The sequence below is a fragment of the Eptatretus burgeri genome, chromosome 15 (genome assembly GCF_056783735.1).
Source record: "Eptatretus burgeri isolate ZD-2024b chromosome 15, Ebu_testis_v1, whole genome shotgun sequence".
NCBI lineage: Eukaryota > Metazoa > Chordata > Myxini > Myxiniformes > Myxinidae > Eptatretus > Eptatretus burgeri.
In genome coordinates this window covers 62173476-62195881 of record NC_140975.1, presented here as the reverse complement: position 1 = coordinate 62195881, position 22406 = coordinate 62173476, and the positions used below count along the sequence as shown (strand labels likewise).

Here is a 22406-nt window from a genome sequence, read left to right as displayed (position 1 = left end):
TCGGCGACGATTTCCACACACTCTAACATTTTCTCTCTTTACAGTTTTCTTTTCGTTCCACAAGCACCCCTCTCGGCGGAGCCGACAAAAGCCCCTCCCCTTCGCGTCACTTCCTCCCCTTGGCCACACCCTCCCAGCCGACTGGGCGGGGCCTATTGTCCGTAGAGGGGAGGAAGAAGAGGGAGCCCTTGTTTCACCACCACTGTACGAACATAAAAACAGTCTCTTACACCTCCCGACACACATATGACGTCCTTTTTACCAAACAACATATCTATACATGCATTTAATGGGGGATCTGAGCTAATCCTATATTTAGTAGTCCAATAAGGGCCATTTCCGTAACAATATATATATATATATATATATATATATATATATATATATATATATATATATATATATATATATATATATATATATATAGACATATGTGTGTATACAGGGTGTCCCAAAAAAAATGTACTCACTCTTTAAATGATAATAAATGCGTTGTTTATTGACTTTGAAACAAGATTAAAGGTGAAATGTATAAATGTATAAATGCATGTTTACAAATGTTCAAACTGACGACCATCACGTTCCAAACACAGCCGAAAACGCGGACCAATGGATTCAACAGCGTTATGAATCATTTTATTTGGAACTGCAAGACATTGTCTTTCAATTTCCTCTTTCAGCTCATCGACTGTTGCTGGTTTTGAGCCATAAACCTTATCTTTGAGATATCCCCATAAAAAGAAATCCATTGGAGTGAGGTCTGGGGAACGCGCAGGGAATTTAACACTACCTCTTCGCCCAAACCATCTGTTCAGAAAAGTTGCTTCGAGATAGGCCCTTACATCACGGTGGTAGTGGGGAGGTGCTCCATCTTGCAGAAAGTAAATCTCTTCGTCACCAAATATCTCTTTGACACGTGGACCGACGGATTCTTGCAGCAAGTTTAAGTAAACATCCCCAGTGACAGTTTGGTCAAAAAATAATAGACCAAGGATGCCCAATGCTGATATCCCACACCACACTATAACCCCTGGTAAGTTTAAATGGTGTTCCAGAGTAACATGCGGACTTTCAGGAGCCCAGTAGGTGCAATTGTGTCGGTTAATTGAGCCATTTAACTTGAAGCTGGCCTCATCGCTCCAAACAATTTTGGATGGAAATGCTGCATCTTCTTCGCATTTCCCCAGGTACCACTCACAAAATTCAGCTCTCCGGTCAGGATCGTCTTCATTTAGAGCGTGGATTAATGTTGGAATGTCTTCTTCTTCTTCTTCTTCTTTCGGCTGCTCCCGTTAGGGGTCGCCACAGCGGATCATCCGTATGATCCGCATCGTGATTTGGCACATGTTTTACGCCGGATGCCCTTCCTGACGCAACCCTGGTCGCCTCTTACGACACAGGGATTAATGTTGGAATGTAACTTTTCCAATTAATTCGCTTCAAACATGCGATGGGCGCTTGATTTTGGGATTCCTGTCTCAAGAGCCATTTGCCATACAGATTTCCGTGGGGATCGGTGGAGGGTTTCCAGCAATTGATTTTCCTTTGAGGGGGTGTTGATGACCGTGGTCTTCCTGAATGCTCCTTATGGACGTCATGCACAGTTCCATCTGTTTCAAACTTATCTCGGATACGAGCAATGGTGCATCGCGTTGGTGGATCTTTGTGAAAATTTCTTCTAAATTGTCTTTGCACTTCCATGAAGTTTTCATGCTTCCAGTAGCACTTTTTGATAAATTTTCTTTCTTCAACACCGAGTCGTACTTCTGCCATTATTAGGGTCAATTTGATCTGAAAAAAAAAAATGAAAAATTCAATGAGTTACGAGGAGCCAAAATGCGAGTACATTTTTTTGGGACACCCTGTGTATATGTAACTATATATATATATATATATATATATATATATATATATATATATATATATATATATATATATATATATATATATATATGTATATATCTTCTTCGTCTTCTTCTTCTTTCAGCTGCTCCCATGAGGGGTCGCCACAGCGGATCATCCGTATGATCCGCATAGTGATTTGGCACATGTTTTACGCCGGATGCCCTTCCTGACACAACCCTGGTCACCTCTTACGACACAGGGATATGGTACAGCTATTTTAACCAGGGTGTACACCGGCCTAGTATACTGGTACTCATTTCGCCGACCTCGGAAGGATGACAGGCTGAGTCAACTGCCTGGTGTATTAATTCAGTGGCCCAACGGGGCTTGAACTCAGGATCTTTTGGATCCCAAGCCGCTGCTCTAACCACTGCGCCAACACCAGGCTCATATATACACATATATATATATATATATATATATATATATATATATATATATATATATATATATATATATATATATATATATATATCAAAACCAAAGAGATCAACCATTGTGTCATTGGCGATGAGATTATTCAGGGGTCCGGATTCCTGCAGCAAGTTGAAGTAAACATCCCCAGTGACAGTTTGGTCAAGAAAGCCTGGTGTTGGCGCAGTGGTTAGGGCAGCGGCTTAGGACCCAAAAGGTCCTGAGTTCAAGCCCCGTTGGGCCACTGAGTATATATATATATATATATATATATATATATATATATATATATATATATATATATATATATATACATATATACATATATACATACACACACACACACATACCAAGTCGTATAACACCAGGGGGTTGACACAGCCTGTCATCCTTCCGAGGTCGGCGAAATGAGTACCAGCGTACTGGACCCAGTGTATGCCCCGGTTAAAATAGATGTACCATATCCCTGTGTGTCGTAAGAGGCGACCAGGGTTGCGTCAGGAAGGGCATCCGGCGTAAAAACCTATGCCAAATCATTATGCGGACAACAAAACGAATTTCCATCCTGGATCGGTCGAGGCCCGGGTTACCAATGACCGCCACCGGTACCGGTGGTCAGCAGGGTACCAGTGGAAATTGTGCTACTGCTGGGCGAAGGAGGAGAAGGAGACGGGGAAGGCGAGTCCGGAGGCAGTGGGAGAGGGGGAAGGGTAGAAGTGTGGAGGCGAGAGTTGGAACTCTGAATGTTGGGACGATGACTGGCAAAGGGCGAGAGTTGGCTGATATGATGGAGAGAAGAAAGGTGGACATACTGTGTGTACAAGAGACCAAGTGGATGGGGAGTAAGGCTAGGAGCATTGGAGGTGGTTTCAAACTGTTCCACCATGGTGTGGATGGGAGGAGAAATGGTGTCGGGGTAATCCTGAAGGAAGATTATGTCAAGAGGGTATTGGAGGTGAGGAGAGTGTCTGACCGAGTGATGAGTGTGAAGTTGGAAATTGAAGGGGTGATGATGAATGTCATCAGTGCATATGCACCGCATATGGGGTGTGAGATGGAATATAAAGAAGATTTCTGGAGTGAGTGAGATGAAGTGGTGGAGAGTGTATCCAAGGATGAAAGAGTGGTGATTGGAGCAGATTTCAATGGGCATGTTGGGGAAGGGAATAAAGAGGATGAGGAGGCGATGGGTAGGTACGGTCTCAACAAGAGAAGGAAGGGCAAATGGTGGTAGAGTTTGCAAAAAGAATGGAAATGGCAGTGGTAAATACGTATTTCAAGAAGAAGGAGGAACACAGGGTGACGTACAAGAGTGGAGGAAAGTGCACACAGGTGGATTACATCTTAAGCAGGAGATGCAACCTGAAAGAGATTAGAGACTGTAAGGTGGTGGCAGGGGAGACTGGAGCTCGACAGCATCGATTGGTGGTCTGTAGGATGATTTTGGAGGTGAGGTTGAGGAAGAGAGTGAGGGCTGAACCAAGGACCAGATGGTGGAAGCTGAAGGAGGAAGACTGTTGCGTGGAATTTAGGGAGGAGGCGAGACAGGTGTTGGATGGTGGTAAAGATGGGTGGGATAATTGGGCAACTACAGCAGAAGTGGTGAGGGAGATAGCTAGGAAGGTACTTGGTGTGACATCTGGACAGAGGAAGGAAGATAAGCAGACTTGGAGGTGGAACGAGGAAGTACAGGAAAGTATAAGGAAGAAGGGGTTGGCGAAAAAGAAGTGGGATAGTCAGAGAGATGAAGAAAGTAGGTAGGAGTACAAGGAGTGGCGGCGAAAGGCAAAGAGAGGTGGCAAAGGCTAAGAAAAAGGCATATGACGAGCTGCATGAGAAGTTGGATACAAAAGAAGGGGAAAAGGATTTATACCGATTGGCAAGACAGGGGGACCGAGCAGGGAAGGATGTGCTGCAGGTGAGAGTGATAAAGGACGTAAATGGGAATGTGCTGACGAGTGAGGAGAGTGTGTTGAGAAGGTGGATGGAGTACTTTGAGGAGCTGATGAATGAAGAAAATGAGAGAGAGAAAGAGAGAAAGAGAGAAAGAGAGAAAGAGAGAAAGAGAGAAAGAGAGAAAGAGAGAAAGAGAGAAAGAGAGAAAGAGAGAAAGAGAGAAAGAGAAGGAGAGAGAGACAGAGACAGAGACAGAGACAGAGACAGAGACAGAGACAGAGACAGAGACAGAGACAGAGACAGAGAGAGGAGGAGATAGTGAATCAGGAAGTGGGGTGGATCAGTAAGAATGAAGTGAGGACTGCTATGAAGAGGATGAAAAGTGGAAAGGCGGTTGGCCCAGAAGACATACCAGTGGAGGCATGGAAGTGCTTAGGAGAGATGGCAGTGGGGTTGTCAACCAGATTGTTGAATAAAATCTTGGAAAGTGAGAGGATGCTGGAGGAGTGGAGATTAAGTGAACTGGTTCCGATTTTCAAGAACAAGGGTGATGTGCAGAGCTGTGGAAATTACAGAGGGATAAAGTGGTTAAGCCACACCATGAAGTTGTGCGAAAGAGTAGTGGAAGCTCGGTTGAGAAGAGAGGTGACGATTTGTGAGCAGGAATATGGGTTTATGCCAGGAAAGAGCACCACAGCTGCGATGTTTGCTTTGAGAATGTTGATGGAGAAGTACAGGGAAGGCCAGAAGGAGTTACATTGTGTGTTTGTGGATTTAGAGAAAGCTTATGATAGAGTGCCAAGAGAGGAGTTGTGGAATTGTATGAGGAAGTCGGGAGTGGTGGAGAAGTATGTGAGAATTGTGCAGGATATGTATGAGGACAGTGTGACAACGGTGAGGTGTGCGGTAGGAATGACGGACCGGTTTAAGGTTAAAGTGGGATTGCACCAAGGATCGACTCTGAGCCCTTTCCTGTTTGCAATGGTGATGGACAGGTTGACGGACGAGATCAGACTGGAGTCTCTAAGGACTATGATGTTCGCGGATGACATCATGATCTGTAGGGAGAGTAGGGAGCAGGCTGAGGCGAGCCTCGAGAGGTGGAGGTACGCACTGGAGAGAAGGGGAATGATAGTCAGTAGGAGTAAGACGGAGTACATGTGCGTAAATGAGAGGGAGGGTGGTGGTATGGTGCGGTTGCAAGCAGTTGAGGTGGGGAAGGTGGATGGGTTTAAATACTTGCGATCAACTGTCCAAAGTAACGGAAAGTGTGGGAGAGAAGTGAAAAAGAGAGTGCAGGTAGGATGGAGTGGGTGGAGAAGAGTTGCAGCAGTGATTTGTGACAGAAGGGTAGCTGCAAGAGTGAAGGGGAAAGTATATAAGACGGTAGTGAGACTAGCTATGTTGTATGGTTTGTCGGCGGTGGCGCTAACAAAAAGACAGGAAGCGGAGCTGGAGGTGGCAGAGTTAAAGATGCTGCAATTCTCGTTGGGAGTGAGGAGGATGGACAGGATAAGGAATGAGTATATTAGAGGGACTGCGCGCAGGTCGGACGGTTTGGAGACAAAATGAGAGAGGCAAAGTTGAGATGGTTTGGACATGTGCACAGGAGGGAAGCGGAGTATATCGGGAGAAGGATGCTGAAGATGGACCCGCCAGGCAGGAGGAGAAGAGGAAGGCCAAAGAAGAGGTTGATGGATGCGGTGAGGGCGGATATGCGGGTGGTTGGAGTGTCAATGGAAGATGTGGAGGATAGAGCGAAATGGAGACGGTTGATCATCTGTGGCGACACCAAACGGGAGGAGCCGAAAGAAGAAGATATATATATATATATATATATATATATATATATATATATATATATATATATATATATATATATATATATATATATATATATATATATATATAAATCTCTCTCTCTGGAAAAAATTGAGACCACTGCAAAATTATCTGTTTTTCTGGTTTTACTATTTATAGGTATGTGTGAGTAAAATGAACATTTTTGTTTGTTCTATAAACTACTGACAACATTTCTCCCAAATTCCGAATAAAAATATTGTCATTTAGAGCATTTATTTGCAGAAAATGACAACTGGTCAAAATAACAACAAAGATTCAGTGTTTTCAGACCTCAAATAATACAAACAAAACAAGTTCATATTCATTTTTAAACAGCACAATACTAATGTTTTAACTTCGGAAGAGTTCAGAAATCAATATTTTGAGGAATAACCCTGATCTTCAATCACAGCTTTCATGCGTCTTGGCATGCTCTCCACCAGCCTTTCACATTGTTGTTGGGTGACTTTAACTCCTGGCACAAAAATTCAAGCAGCTCGGCTTTGTTTGATGGCTTGTGACCATCCATCTTCCTCTTGATCACATTCCAGAGGTTTTCAATGGGGTTCAGGTCTGGAGATTGGGCTGGCCATGACAGGGTCTTTATCGGATGGTCCTCCATCCACACCTTGATTGACCTGGCTGTCTGGCATGGAGCATTGTCCTGCTGGAAAAACCAATCCTCAGAGTTGGGGAACATTGTCAGAGCAGAAGGAAGCAAGTGTTCTTCCAGGACAACCTTGAACGTGGCTTGATTGAGTCCTTCACAAAGACAAATCTGCCCGATTCCAGCCTTGCTGAAGCACCCCCAGATCATCACCGATCCTCCACCAAATTTCACAGTGGGTGCGAGACACTGTGGCTTGTGGGCCTCTCCAGGTCTCCATCTAACCATTAGACGACCAGGTGTTAGGCAATGCTGAAAATTGGATTCATCAAAGAAGATGACCTTACTCCAGTCCTCTGCGGTCCAACCCTTATGGTCTTTTGCAAACCTCAGCCTGGCTCTTCTTTGCTTCTCATTGATGAAGAGCTTTTTGCTAGCTTTGCACGACTTCAACCCTGCCTCGAGGAGCCTGTTTCGAACCGTCCTCGCCGTGCACTTCACCCAAGCTGCCGTTTGCCATTCTTTTTGTCGGTCACTTGATGTCATCCTACGGTTGTTGAGTGACATTCGAATGAGTTGGCGGTCATCCTGGTCAGTGGAAAGTCGTTTTCGCCCTCTGCCAGTCTGTAGCTTTGTTGTCCCCAATGTCTGCTGCTTGACCTTGATCTTATGAACCGCCGTCTTTGAAATTTTAAGGATGGAAGCAACGTGACGCTCACTGTATCCCTCTGCAAGTTAAGCCAGAATTGAACCCTTCTTTTCCTCACTCAAAACTTTTCTTTTCAACTCTTTTGGCATGGCCAATAATTATTTTTTTGATTCCAATTACTTTTGAGGTACTACTAGCACTGTTTTTGCCATCCAGCGAGTCCAACTGCAAGAGGATAGTGATGACCACAGCAGTGGTTTTTATACTTTTCCTTGTTAAATAAGATTCGGTTCAGGTGATCACCTAATCAGTACCTCACTAAGAAGAATGAGGTGTGCCTGTGTTGGAATTCAACAGACACTGGAATGGAATGGCTGCCATACATGTAGAGATGCTGATTTAAATTTTTTTTGGAGTGGTCTCTTATTTTTTTCCACAGCTGTGTGTGTGTGTATATATGTATATATATATATATATATATATATATATATATATATATATATATATATATATATATATATATATATATATATATATATATATATATATATATATATATATATATATATATATATACATACATACATACATACATACATACATACATACATACATACATACATACATACATACATACATACATACATATACATACATACATACATATATATATATATATATATATACATACATAGCCTGGTGTGTTGGCGCAGTGGTTAGGGCAGCGGCTTGGGATCCAAAAGGTCCTGAGTTCAAGCCCCGTTGGGCCACTGAATTAATACACCAGGGGGTTGACTCAGCCTGTCATCCTTCCGAGGTCGGCGAAATGAGTACCAGTATACTGGGCCGGTGTATACCCCGGTTAAAATAGGTGTACCATATCCCTGTGTCGTAAGAGGCGACCAGGGTTGCGTCAGGAAGGGCATCCGGCGTAAAACACGTGCCAAATCACTATGCGGATCGGATGATCCGCTGTGGCGACCCCTAACGGGAGCAGCCGAAAGGAGAAGAAGAAGAAGATATATACATACATATATATTGTTGTGGTTACCAAATTCGCAAACCACCATTCAGGTCCCTTAGGTGAGGTATCTCGGTAAGTACATGTGTAGTTAGGTCCAAACCCGTTGTCTAGTGGGAATACATGTCATTTATGCGAGCTGCGACTCTTCAGGATAGCCGTTTTTCTTTTACTATCTTTATTTTGGACCAACCGCCATGATCACAACCACAACATCAACCACCAACCACAACGCCGCTTCACCACAACCGCCACGACCTTCACGTCACACCTCGCAACCGTAGCATCGCCACCGTTCTTGCCCCGCTGTGGGTACCGGTGTTGGACTCGTGCAGGGCGCACGTTGAACAGCGTGTACAAAATCACGGATTTTGTGCTTCAAAAACGGATCAAAAACGACACGCCCACTTTTTGCCGTCCAATCGGTGAGCGAGGGGCGAATTGGCCCCGCCCCCAGGGCGATCGATATATGCAAATTTGTGGATCAAAAAGCCTTCACGCCCACTTTTTCTCGGGCCAATGGGGAGCGAGGTGAAAGGTCAAAGGGAGGGGGTCAAAGGCGAAGTTACGGGGGGATAAAAGGACGGTGTTCGTCAGTCAGAAAAGGAGAACGAGAACGGAAAGGAGAACGAGAACGAGAAGGAGTCGGAACGGAGGGGACGAGTGTGGAAGTCTGGAGCCCGAAGCCTGCAGTGGCTGGAGAAGCTGAAGAGAGTCGGACGAGGGGGTGCTCGCGTCGGTGCCAGGAGCTGCACGCCCGAGGGAGGCCGGCAGCGCGTCCTGGCCGAGGTGGAGACGCACACCAGGGGTAATAAAGATCCTCTGTACCCCGAGCATCAGCAACCCCCTCCTGTTTCCCCCCCACGCTGAGATAGTGCGACCAAGGCGGCCCCTTTTCCCACCCCCTGCCTGACACTGTCCGCGAGGCCCGCGGAGAGAGGCGCCATCGCCGCTCCGCGTCTCATCACCAGACGGGTAGGCGCGACCCGGTCTCGGCCTCAGGCCCGCCTCATTCTTGAGGGATTTCTTTTCCTTGGTTTTGGGTATGTGTTGTCGGCGCCGTCTGTGAAGTAGAATTGTATAAGTGTTGCCGTGTGCTCGGTAGTCGGTATTAGCTCTGCACTGTGTTTTCACTTTTATATTTGCTTTTTGTGTAAATGGAAGTGTGTTTTCTTTTTTTGTGTGCATTTGGTGGAATTGTATTTGTGTGCTTCCCGTGTGCCGCGAATAAATGTGCTTTATTGTTGAACTGTTCTCCAGCTTCGCTTCGTCTTTTCCTCCATTGAATCCTCATCTTGCTTCACGTAAAGGGTTGGTAGTGGGCTGAGTACGCCCGATAATTAATCGAACCGTCGAGGTCGACGATAACACCGCTCGGTTATTCTGATAGTACGGAACGGGTCGCTTAAGTGGCCCGTGTCCGAAGTCGACCTGCGGCGAGGTGCGATCGCCCGGTCTACCCTCCGCGTGGGTACTTAGGAAGGTCGAATTTGGCGAGCAACCCTATCCCACGCGGGGGCTGATTGGCTCGATCGCGGTGAGACCGAAAGGTCCACCCGTGACTGGTTCCCGGCGTTAGTCCGAGAGGGTCACGACTGGATTGTCCGTCCGGTGGGCGACGTGCCGCGATTCGAGTTACGTGGCCGTTCGCACGCCGGCGGGCGCGAAGACCGCAACACTGGTGTCAGGTCGTGCGATACAAATTCATCGCCCTCCTCGCGGCACTGGTATCGGAGAACAGGAAAACGGGCTCTCCTGTCTCCGGCTAAATTCACGGGAATCGGTCCAGGGGTGAGAGAAGCGACCCCCGATTCCCTCCAAATTACGAGCGAGTTAAATTAACCCTTCACGAGAAGCAAGATGGCGTCTCAAGGCGAGCGGGAGCCGGGGGTATTAGAAATGGATGTAGAATGTGTAGGATCCATGGTCCAGGATGGAATCCCCGTGCAGGAAATGTTGATTGTGCAGGAACACGGACTCGCCCAACTGAACCCAGGGCCCGAGGTGGGTGCGGCAGCGGCCGCGGTGTATGACACCTCCCCCCCCCCTCTCCACCAAGACCCTTCCCCAACCCTTGCCGAAACGGCTCAGCTGAGTGATTCCAACATGGCCCAGCTATGCGCCATGCTGGCGGCAATGAACGAAAAGATGAATGCGAAAATGATCGAAAAAATGGATGCAAACACAAATGAAATGAAAAACGAAATGAAAGGCATGAACGAAAAGATGGATACAAATACAAATGAAGTGAAAACGACGATGGATGCGAATACACAGCAAATGAGGGAAGAGATGAAAAAGTTCCGGGGTGAGACGCAGAACATGGGCCGATGCCTGCAGGCGGGCATGAAGGCCGTGACAAAGGAATTAATAGTTGAGACAAGGGAGGTAAAGGGGGAAGAGTTGGCAGAGACACGGGAGATAGAAAAAATAGAGGAAAGACTACACGAGGAAGACGGGGTAAGTGACGCGCACACACACACGGAGGTAGTGGAGGATAATGGGGGTGAGCTCGCGGAGCGTGCAGGGACCCGGTGCGAGCACCTGGATGGCCTCCTCCAGGAACGAGGGGAGGGAGTATGCCCCCTTGAGGTGAGTCACGACCAGGTGAGTTCGGTCGTGCTTTGCGAGGTTGAGAGGAGGAGTGCTGTGGACGGGTGCACGGAGAGCTTGGGGGGTATAGAGGCCCCGGAGACCCTTGTGGGGACACGAATCCCCAGTGTGGTTGTCCCTGTGTGTGGGGTGCAAGGTGTGAGTGCGTCCCCGTGTGTGGAAGCGACCCCGTGTGCGAGTGGTGTTGTGGCGATGGTGCCAGAGTACGTGCTTCCCAGCACGCCGAGTGTGGGTGAGGCACCGTGTGTGAGTGAGGCCGTGCGTGTGAGTGAAACGGCCAGTGTGAGTGAGGCACCGCGGTTGAGTGCCCCCGCGTGTGTGGATGAGGCACGGAGTGCGAGTGAGGCACCGCGGGTGAGTGCCCCCGCACGCGTGAGTGAACGGCCGAGTGCAAGGGAGACAGTGTGTGTGAGAGAGCGGTATGTAAGGGAGATGTCGGTTGGCATGCGGGAGCACGCAGCCGCGTCTCCCGGTGTGAGTTTAATGGTGTGGACTGGGTGCGTCGTGACACGCAGGTGTGCGTGGGTCGAATGGAGGCGACGACGGAGACATGTGAGTAAAGAAAGCCGGGTAGCGGCTGTAGTTGTTTCGGGGACCGTGCCGGGTTCACCCAGCAGTGAGCACGAGGTTCGTGCTGTGCAACGCACGAGACCGCCACGTGCTCGCTTGCGAGAGTGAAGTCCCGGTCCGGAAACGCACGCGGTGGATTTGCCGATCCCGCGGACGGATAAAGTTTAGGCAGGTAAATGGATTTGGACCGGACGGGTTCTCCACGCGATCGTGTGTGTTAAGCTCCAACGGGCAAAGCACATGTGTTCGCGTGGGGAACCCCTCGAGACGTGGGGCTTGTGTTTTTTTCTGCGCACGGTGACGTCATGGCTGCACGTGGGGTTGGAATCCGGCAGGAGGGGTATCTCTGCCGGATGGCACCGTCCAAGGAGGGACGAGGAACACGTGCAGCTGCATGACGTCACGGACAGGTGCAAAGTGCGCGAGCTCTGAGTTGCCGCGCAGGTGCTGCGCATGAAAAAAAAAAAAGACAGCAAGCCTCACTTTCGGGTGCACAGGATTCCTGGGCAAAGGGGTGGAAGACCCCCTTGGCCTGGGCACAGGATGGAAACTAGTTAGGGGGAAGGGTTAGCTTAGTTAGACCGACTCCATGGGGCAGGGGTAAGTCCTCATGGAGTCCGTGGAATGGATTAGTTAGAGGGATTGTAGCCAGATTTAGGTGGGGAAATAAAATGATTTATTTGGAGACAGTGACAGATTTTTGGATGTGTAGAGGGGACGTAGCTTAGCTACGTAGGTTAAAAGGAACGTGCTATGGTGTAAGGGACGACGTGGGAGCACGAGTTAGTTAGGGGGTGCAAATAGGAGGATGGCAGAGTTCAGCGGTGTGTGTGTTGAAGAGTTGTGAGGTGAGTACTTGTTGAGTGAGTGAGGCCAGCGGGTCTGTGTGAGTGGAGCGAATGGGGAATGCATGGTGCGATGAGTGATTGGGGGGAGGAGTGACTCCCGCCCAAGGGACCCCGGGGTCAGTGTAGAGTGAGTTAGCTGGGTTAGTCAAATTGAAAAATGGAAGTCGTTTTGTTGTTGGTGGGAGTGTAGGCTCGAAACCCATTTGGAGGGGTGCAGGAGCCCTGTTGACGGGCTTGGGAGCGTGGCTGCGAAAGGTGAGTATCGCTGAGTGGGTATCCCGGGCACCAGGCTAGTCGGCCGCGGTAGGCCAAGGGCCCATGGGGGGCCGGGATAGAGTAGTGGGCACGGGTGCGCCTGCTTGGTGCGGGGGCCCGGGGCGCCATTAGCCGCGTGGGCAGTGTTGTGGGCACGGGTGACCCTCGGAAAGGGGCCCGGGAGGCCGGCCTGCCACGTGTGCGTTTCAGGGGAGGTGCCATGGGGGGCACTCCCCGGTGTTAGGGAGCTGGTAGGCTCGGAGGCAGTGTAGTGCCCGGGGGTGCCATAGCGGGAGAATCGGCAGAGGGTCGTGCCTGCCAAAGGGAGCCACGTGTCCCAGCCAGGAGACCGTGTGAGGGCACGGAGAGAAAATTGGGGGGCGAGGCCCGAAATTGTGAGGACACCAACACAGGCGACGAGAATCTGGGTTGTTAGAACCAATACTTTAAGCGAGAGGCGCTTGTTGAAAGCCCCGGGGTAGTTTAACAGTTAAATGGATAGGGTAGATTAGGAAGTGTACCCCTCCGCACCATCCATCCCCTCGCTGTCGTTGTGGGCCGCTGGACCCACTTTGGGTTAGATCGCCGAACTCTGGGGAGGCCATTCTGAGGCTTCGTTGGGCCTCGACACAGGACGCTAGCTCTCCCTTGTTCCCCTCCGGGAAGGGAACGTAGGGGTTGGGAGTAGGCTAGGTGACAGGATAGGTTAGCCGAACAAGGACGATAAAGGGGGTTAGGGGACGATTTATAGTGGGGAAGTAAAAATAAAAACAACAAAAAAATAAGTTGGGGCTAAATTGGGGTTTGACAAATTAAGGGAGTGGGTATGTACAGTGACAGGCAAAGGCGATAGGTTGGGAGGGAGACAGGTAGGTAGGTCCGAGCCCGCCTTCCAAGTGGCCAGCACCACCGCACTCCCTCCACCAACCTCCACGGAACGGCAAAGGCTGGCCAACTTCATCTGCAGCTGCTGTGCTGCAAGGCCTGTGCCGGCCAGTTCATCTGCCGGCTGCCTGTTTTTTCTTCAAGGCCTGTGCCGGCCAGTTCATCTGCCGGCTGTGTTTGCCTGCAGCGGCCTTCTTCTGCGGGCTGTGTTTGCCTGCTGCCTTTGCCATGCCATGCCCACTGCCCATGTGCACCAGCCCCGTTCAATTTTTGCTTTGCCCCCCCCCCCCCTGTTCGTTTCCATGTGCGCCAGGATCTGAAAGCAACAGTTTGCAAGCTGCAAGAACTGCCCTGTTGGCAGCTACAACACGGGCCTGCAGTGGCGGCCCGTGCACCGTGTTTGTGTTCATGCATCCATTCGTTGTGCTCATTGCGTGTGCCACTTGAGCTGGCACGGAGACTGCGTTGTGCGGCCCATGCACCGTTGTGGTTCACTGCGTTCAGTTCAAAAGGGAAGGCCTTGGACTGCGTGTGAGCAGCCAGCCACGTTCCCTGTCACCTGCATTGTTTGAGCCAGAGACTGCATGCGGGCAGCCTGGCTCCCTGCTAACTGCTTTCTTTTTGCAGAGTCAATGATCCTGGGCCATGGTTTAGTGTAAAATTTGTAAGTTAGGGTAAGATGTACTGTAAATATGAGTGCGCCCCCGGCATGTATGTCTTAGCGCCGGCAATTTTATTTAAGTCGTCCGTATGAGTGAGTTTGTTTAGATAGTTACGCAGCCCTTAGGTTATTTATTTTGGGGACACGAATACCATGAATGTCGCACTCAGGGATCCGTAGGTAAAATGTACTAGGGGAAAACTACACATGATGGCACACGAAAATTTGACGATTCGGGACGAGTCTGTAAAAAGGGAAGGGGGTAGTGTTGTGGTTACCAAATTCGCAAACCACCATTCAGGTCCCTTAGGTGAGGTATCTCGGTAAGTACATGTGTAGTTAGGTCCAAACCCGTTGTCTAGTGGGAATACATGTCATTTATGCGAGCTGCGACTCTTCAGGATAGCCGTTTTTCTTTTACTATCTTTATTTTGGACCAACCGCCATGATCACAACCACAACATCAACCACCAACCACAACGCCGCTTCACCACAACCGCCACGACCTTCACGTCACACCTCGCAACCGTAGCATCGCCACCGTTCTTGCCCCGCTGTGGGTACCGGTGTTGGACTCGTGCAGGGCGCACGTTGAACAGCGTGTACAAAATCACGGATTTTGTGCTTCAAAAACGGATCAAAAACGACACACGCCCACTTTTTGCCGTCCAATCGGTGAGCGAGGGGTGAATTGGCCCCGCCCCCAGGGCGATCGATATATGCAAATTTGTGGATCAAAAAGCCTTCACGCCCACTTTTTCTCGGGCCAATGGGGAGCGAGGTGAAAGGTCAAAGGGAGGGGGTCAAAGGCGAAGTTACGGGGGGATAAAAGGACGGTGTTCGTCAGTCAGAAAAGGAGAACGAGAACGGAAAGGAGAACGAGAACGAGAAGGAGTCGGAACGGAGGGGACGAGTGTGGAAGTCTGGAGCCCGAAGCCTGCAGTGGCTGGAGAAGCTGAAGAGAGTCGGACGAGGGGGTGCTCGCGTCGGTGCCAGGAGCTGCACGCCCGAGGGAGGCCGGCAGCGCGTCCTGGCCGAGGTGGAGACGCACACCAGGGGTAATAAAGATCCTCTGTACCCCGAGCATCAGCAAACCCCTCCTGTTTCCCCCCCGCGCTGAGATAGTGCGACCAAGGGGGCCCCTTTTCCCACCCCCTGCCTGACACTGTCCGCGAGGCCCGCGGAGAGAGGCGCCATCGCCGCTCCGCGTCTCATCACCAGACGGGTAGGCGCGACCCGGTCTCGGCCTCAGGCCCGCCTCATTCTTGAGGGATTTCTTTTCCTTGGTTTTGGGTATGTGTTGTCGGCACCGTCTGTGAAGTAGAATTGTATAAGTGTTGCCGTGTGCTCGGTAGTCGGTATTAGCTCTGCACTGTGTTTTCACTTTTATATTTGCTTTTTGTGTAAATGGAAGTGTGTTTTCTTTTTTTGTGTGCATTTGGTGGAATTGTATTTGTGTGCTTCCCGTGTGCCGCGAATAAATGTGCTTTATTGTTGAACTGTTCTCCAGCTTCGCTTCGTCTTTTCCTCCATTGAATCCTCATCTTGCTTCACGTAAAGGGTTGGTCGTGGGCTGAGTACGCCCGATAATTAATCGAACCGTCGAGGTCGACGATAACACCGCTCGGTTATTCTGATAGTACGGAACGGGTCGCTTAAGTGGCCCGTGTCCGAAGTCGACCTGCGGCGAGGTGCGATCGCCCGGTCTACCCTCCGCGTGGGTACTTAGGTAGGTCGAATTTGGCGAGCAACCCTATCCCACGCGGGGGCTGATTGGCTCGATCGCGGTGAGACCAAAAGGTCCACCCGTGACTGGTTCCCGGCGTTAGTCCGAGAGGGTCACGACTGGATTGTCCGTCCGGTGGGCGACGTGCCGCGATTCGAGTTACGTGGCCGTTCGCACGCCGGCGGGCGCGAAGACCGCAACAATATATACATATATATATATATATATATATATATATATATATATATATATATATATATACATACATACACATACATACATATATATACATATACATACATACATATACATATACATGGGGCTGCAAAAGTAGGTATACAGTAATGAAAAACAAAACGTGCGCTCAAAACGTATTTTATTGATTATACAAGCATATCAATAATAACATACCAATAATAAACATATTGTTACGAATTCGCGCCCGCCGGCATGCGAACGACCGCGTCTAACCAATAGCGGTCGCTTGACCCACCGAACGGACAATTCAGTCGCGACTTTCCGGAAGCACGCCGAAAACCAGTCACGGGTGTGTTCCAAGCGCACACCACGGCCTAGTTAATATTCTACCCGTGCGTGACAGGGTCAATCGCCGAATTGTCGATATACCTCATTATTCACGCGGGCAGCCTACCGAGAGACCGTACCTCAACGAAGGCCTGCTTGGACACAAACTGCTTAAGCGGTTCGTTCCGTTCTGGGATAACCGAGCGGTGTATTATCGGCAGGCCTTGTTGGACCCCATTCCATTATCGGCTATTTTAAAGCCCACTAAATTCCGAGAGCAAGATGGTCGCTCAATTAAGGGAAAATGACGCGACAAACAGGTTACACTCAAACAAGCACATTTATTATTTCCCACACGTATACAGTCATGCAGGTATGGAATCAATACAAAACACACACATGCAATTATACAGCCAAACACAATGCAAAGGGAAGAGCTAATACCATCTATTTATTATGTACAGTCATTTATACAGTTATACTTGTGGACATGGCGCCACAACATTCATTCGAAAGCAAAGAAGAACCCCAGGACAGACGAGGGGCAGACTGGGCCTCTTTGGGTCTTTATTGCACGGAGCCGTGTAGACCGCAGAGGCTCCTCGAGGCCTCGAGGCGCAGGTTACCTTCCTCGCTGAGGCGACCCACGACGCTCCCTCCCCACGGCAGCTAGCGTAACCGCGGCTCGGCAGCGGCCTGGTGATTCGGGCCCCAGCCGGCAATGCCTGAGAGGAACGAACGGGTCTTTGCTCTCTTAGAGTTGATGCTCTGTAAGAACCCGTCCGTTCCTCAGCGATGTTCGGACCGTTCCGGAGCCCGATCACCTCAGACCGTTCGGTGCTGGTGGGCGAGCTCTCTCCAGCTCGCACACGAACACGCAGCTCCGCGCAGCACAGCAGGCTTAGCCGCGCTCCCAGTTCGCGCCTCCTCCGCTCTCTTCAGCTTCTCCAGCTACTGCAGGCTTCGGGCTCCAGACTTACACGCGGCTCCTCGACCTCTCCAGACTGACACTCCACCGACTGACTCTGAACTGGCGCTCCGCTCGCCCTTATATTGGGTCCGTGAGGCGATGTTTTGACCTCCGCTCTCCGACCCCCACTGGCCCCGCCCCTTTCTCTCTTTTGATCCGAATTCTGAGGCGAAGCTTGGAGCGAGCGGACGTGGTAGAAATCACCAACGCTGAAGGAAGAAGGAAACCACCGCGTTTGTTTGCAGCGATGCCGTTCGATGCGGACTCGCCGTGGCTGGCGCCAAGATGGCGTCCTTTCAGAGATGAAGGTGAGGCGGTTGTTCGTGTTGTTGGGTATCGGGGGAGATGCGGTTTGGGAGATGGTGAGGAGATGTCGTTGTTGTGAAGGCAGTTGTGGAGAGGGTGGTTGGTGGTTGGCGTGGTGGAGAAGGTGGTTGGTGGTGAGATGAAGGTGAGGCGATGTTGTTCGTGTTGTTGGGTACCGGGGGAGATGCGGTTTGGGAGATGGTGAGGAGATGTCGTTGTTGTGAAGGCGGTTGTGGAGAAGGTGGTTGGTGGTTGGCGTGGTGGAGAAGGTGGTTGGCGTGGTGGATAAGGTGGTCAGTGGTTGGCGTGGTGGAGAAGGTGGTTGGTGGGTGGCGTTGTTGTGGTGAAGGTGGTTGGTGGTTGGCGTGGTGGAGAAGGTGGTTGGTGGTTGGCGTGGTGGTTGGTCCAAAATAACGATAGTAAAGAAAAACGGCCAACTCCAAGATCACAGCCCGGGTCACACGAATAATTCCCTTAAGACAACGGTGGGGAAATCTATCTGAACACAAACTTATCGGCATAACTGATCTTAGGACCTATATGGTACTCTGCGAATTTCCACAGCCGTAACAATATCAATCATAAACATATTAATCCCTCAAATGTTCAAACTGTTTGCCCCCGGCATTCACATACTCCACTAGTCCTTAATGTATAGCTACTTTTGCAGCCCCCTGTATATACACACAGATATCTACATATAATGATGAATACAATTTCCCTTTCCCCTGCAAGCCAACTTAAAGGAAGTAAGTGGCACTTTAAAAACATGTTTGGCATGAAAAGCTTGTTTGTTTGTGCACTTACCAACTCCAACCTGACCGGACCCCTGAATAATGTCATCGTCAATGACACAATGGTTGATCTCTTTGGTTTTGTTCGATACCTCACAGATGGATTCTACAATGCTGGTATTTAGGTGTTGCATGTCTTCCAATTTCTCATCTATTTCTCCACAAAACAAACCACTGGTAGAGGTCTCACTGCAACTGGGTACTTGTGGGATAACAACTGGAAGGACTGCATGGAAAAGCACAAAGAGCAGTTAGTGGGGCACATAAAAAAACTGACTGAAACACATTTGTTAATGTTAAGACCAATAAAACAACATGTTCGGTTAAACCGTTGAAGCAAACCTCATTTGCGTAAGCCTTGAAGCAGTTATGAATATCAGGTCACTTTCCCTCTTCCAAACCTGCCTCCCCCCCCCCCCCACAACCAAACAAAATTGAGACTCATGGATGAACGAAGTAAGAGGGAATACAAAGGGCAATATAGTGAGTGATATTGGGGCAATGTTGAAATATTTGGACTGAAAAAAAACGCAAGAGAATTAATAAACAAGAAGTGAGAAAGGAGTGTGGGTAAACACATCAACCCTTTTGTGCCTGGTAGTTGAATTGTAGTATTGCAGCATCATTCCAAGATATACAAGTAATAAAATGAGAAAAAATCTCGATATGAGAGAGCAGAGTGAAGGAGGAAAGCCGAAAGAGGGAAGCTTGGATATCAAACCCCAATGCCAAACTCTGTCAAAGGCTTTTGAAATATCAAGGCCTACAATAAAGGATTCCCCGTAGTCTCTCAAAGAAGAGGCCCAGACATATGTAATGTAAGAAAGGATATCACCGTAGATCTTGCCTTGCGAAAGCCGTATTGGTGGTCAGATAGAACACTGTGAGATTCAAGATGCTTGAGAAAATGGGAATTGTGAAGACATTCAAAGACTTTGGAAACAGTGAAGTCAGAGCAATAGGACGGTCGTTAGAAGGGTTTGAACGATGACCCTTCTTTAAAATAGGCTGTACTAAGGCATGTTTCCATGTAAGAGGAAAAGTTTGGGTTTTTTAACAAAAACGAAACAAACGAGCAAGCACGGGTGCAAGTTCTTAAGCACATTCCTTCAAGACACGGGGAGGAATGCAATCTTGTCCGTATGCCATGCATGTGTCCAGAGAGTATTTTTTTGATATAATGAAAAGGGATTATAGGGAGGGCCATAGGATTGGTGACGGGAGCATCAGAGGGAGGTGGAATGTTAGAGTCATCCAGTGTGGAGTTAGCGGAAAAAAGAGAACCAAAAAGTTGCTCGGTTGCTCGGTTGGAGAGAAAGCGATAGTGTCATCGGAATGAAAAAGCAAAGGAAAGACAGAGCGACAGAAGTTGTTGAAGATACTTTTAGCTGAGGACCAGAGAGAGATCAATTCATGGAAGAAGATGAGAGGTTGTAAGAATGGTGAAGAATCACTTGAAAAATTCTCGGATCCATATCTGGATCTTCACCAAAATCTAATCATTTGTCCTTGTCACACACCCAACCTGTCCCACAAATTTCGACCAAATTTATCCCCAACTTTTTGAGATATCCTGTTCACAGACAGACAGAAAAACAGGGGTGAAAATATAACCTCCGTCCACCTTCGGTGGCTGAAGTAAAAAGGTATTTATCCTCAAGGATAAAAAAAAAAGAAGTCAGCACCAGGATAACAATCACCGAAGGAGTAAATAATAGTGAAAGTTGGTTGTGCCATTTTTATCCTTGAGTAGGAACTCTCTCATTCAAGTCTACAAGTTGTTCTTTACTGATAATGTGTGTGATACACCCAGTAATAGTCATTTCCAGAATACTTGAATCAGGACCAGGAAGAAGTAACTTCACAGTTTAACACGAGAATTACATCAACAATCAGCACAAATGACTACACGTGATAAAAATCCCCAACTTCCCACTCCTATCCCCCCCAGAGGTGCATTCCATCAACCCAAATCAATCCACGCAGGCTCAGTCACGGCACATCCCCGATGATGACTGTGGAATGCAGACAAATGAAACAAATGGAAGTGCTCAGCATGGCTACCCACAAGTGATAATCATCAGATGATGAGACTGAAGAAGATTCCACTGAAAACCTTGCCGTCCACCCTCATCAGGATGAAAAGGAAGCAAGCTTACATTACTCTCAGTGAGCCCAGGACGTGCTCCACAGCACTTTGCTTATTGCACCTGTCTACAGACCCAGAGTGCACTCAACAAAACACCCATCGGTGACGTGTTGACAAATTTCTGGCAAAAGGTAATTACAGTGAAAAAAAAGTTAAGAGTTATGATATTTTATGAAAATAAGGTGAAGAGGTAGACTACATCATTTAATTAATTTTTTTTTTACACACATGATCATCATATATTTTTTACAGAGTGAAAATTTGGAAACGGGAGAAGTATTGAGTGCGTGTGTGTGTGTGTGTGTGTGTGTGTGTGTATGCGCGTGCGTGCACGCGCGGGGGCTGTTAATTGGAGTTACGGACAGTACAGTAAACCTATCAGGAAGGTAAACATTGAGGATGTGAAGAGTTCGGTGCCATCGATTGGGAGAAACATGTGGCAAATCACAGTTCGAGAAATGGATAACCCTCAATGAGCAAATATACAGTGTACAGGTTAAGTATATTTCAGTGAGGTATATAAATCCAGAGGCAGAACAAGACCAGGAGGGTGATGGTTGTTGTTTTTTTTATTATCCCCGAACAGTTCTCCTCGACAAAGTCCATGGTACAGAGATAGCTGATGGATTTCCCAGGAGCGACCCAGAGATTCCTCATAAATAAGATGGTGTATTCTTGCCTTTGTAAAGCCAGGGCCATGAGAGAGAGATACACACGAGAGTGAGTGGGTCAGTCCTTGGAGACTGATCGGCACAGAGAAGGTTAAGACAAGTGTGGGCCCATTGAAGAATAGCACAGAAAGATTGGTTAGTGATGAATTGTGAGATGGCAGTCTAATTAAGGTTATTTTGCAATTACACAAAACAGTCAAGGTTCACACTGATAGCTGAGAGAATCCATCGAGGAGATGAAGAGGAGGTATTATAGGTTGGAGTGGAGGAAATAGAGATACAGCAAGGAAAGCGAAGAGACTATAAAGCGCCAGGCCCTGATAATGTACACCCAAGCGTATTTATTGAAGGAGGTTGGACAGAAGATATACGTAATGTTAAGAGGTATCTTCAACAGCTCAATGGAGTCAGGATAGGTCAGGTCAGGTATGGGAGCATGTGCCAGAACAGCGCGTCGCTGCGTCCACTTTCCGCCGGTACTCCAGGGGCCTCCGTCTGGCCATCCCCCAGGCAGATGCCAGGCCCATCCCCATCTCCTTGAGATGATGGTCAACCTGCTGCAACCATGAGGCACGTGGTCGGCCCACTGGCCTCCTCCACTCATGAGACTCCCTCGCTGAGAGAATCTGGTGAGCAGGATCAGCGTCAGGAAAACGAGCCACATGTCCATACAGCCGCAGCTGACGCTCACGGACTATGCAGGTAACAAATCTCATCCGAGTCTCTCTCAGCAACCGCTCGTTGGACACAAAATCCGACCAGCGATAGCCAAGGATTCTCCGAAGAGACCTGGTACCAAAGGAATTAAGTCTCCGTCTCAGATCCTTGGTCAAAGTCCAAGTCTCGCACCCATAGAGCAAGACTGGAAGTACCAAGGACCTGAAGACTCGGACTTTCGTCCTCCCGCACAGGTACCGGCAGCGCCACACCCCATGATCCAGTGAATCCATGACTCCCCAGGCCCGACCCAGACGTCTATTGACCTCCGGCTCACAACCTGCGGAGACATGAATATCACTGCCAAGGTAAGTGAATCTATCCACGACCTCAACATCCTCACCACAAACAGACACAGACAGGACAGCAGCATCCAAGATGT

General features: G+C 48.8%; 1 protein-coding gene across 1 annotated transcript in view; it reads right to left on the bottom strand.

The window, feature by feature from the left end:
* LOC147012319 (uncharacterized) overlaps positions 1-22406 on the bottom strand; it is a 118209-nt gene that overhangs the window by 75333 nt on the left and 20470 nt on the right. The window contains exon 4 of the mRNA XM_085856378.1: positions 18501-18713. Within this exon, the coding sequence (XP_085712504.1) occupies positions 18501-18713 (213 nt within the window). The remainder of the gene's footprint in view (positions 1-18500; positions 18714-22406) is intronic.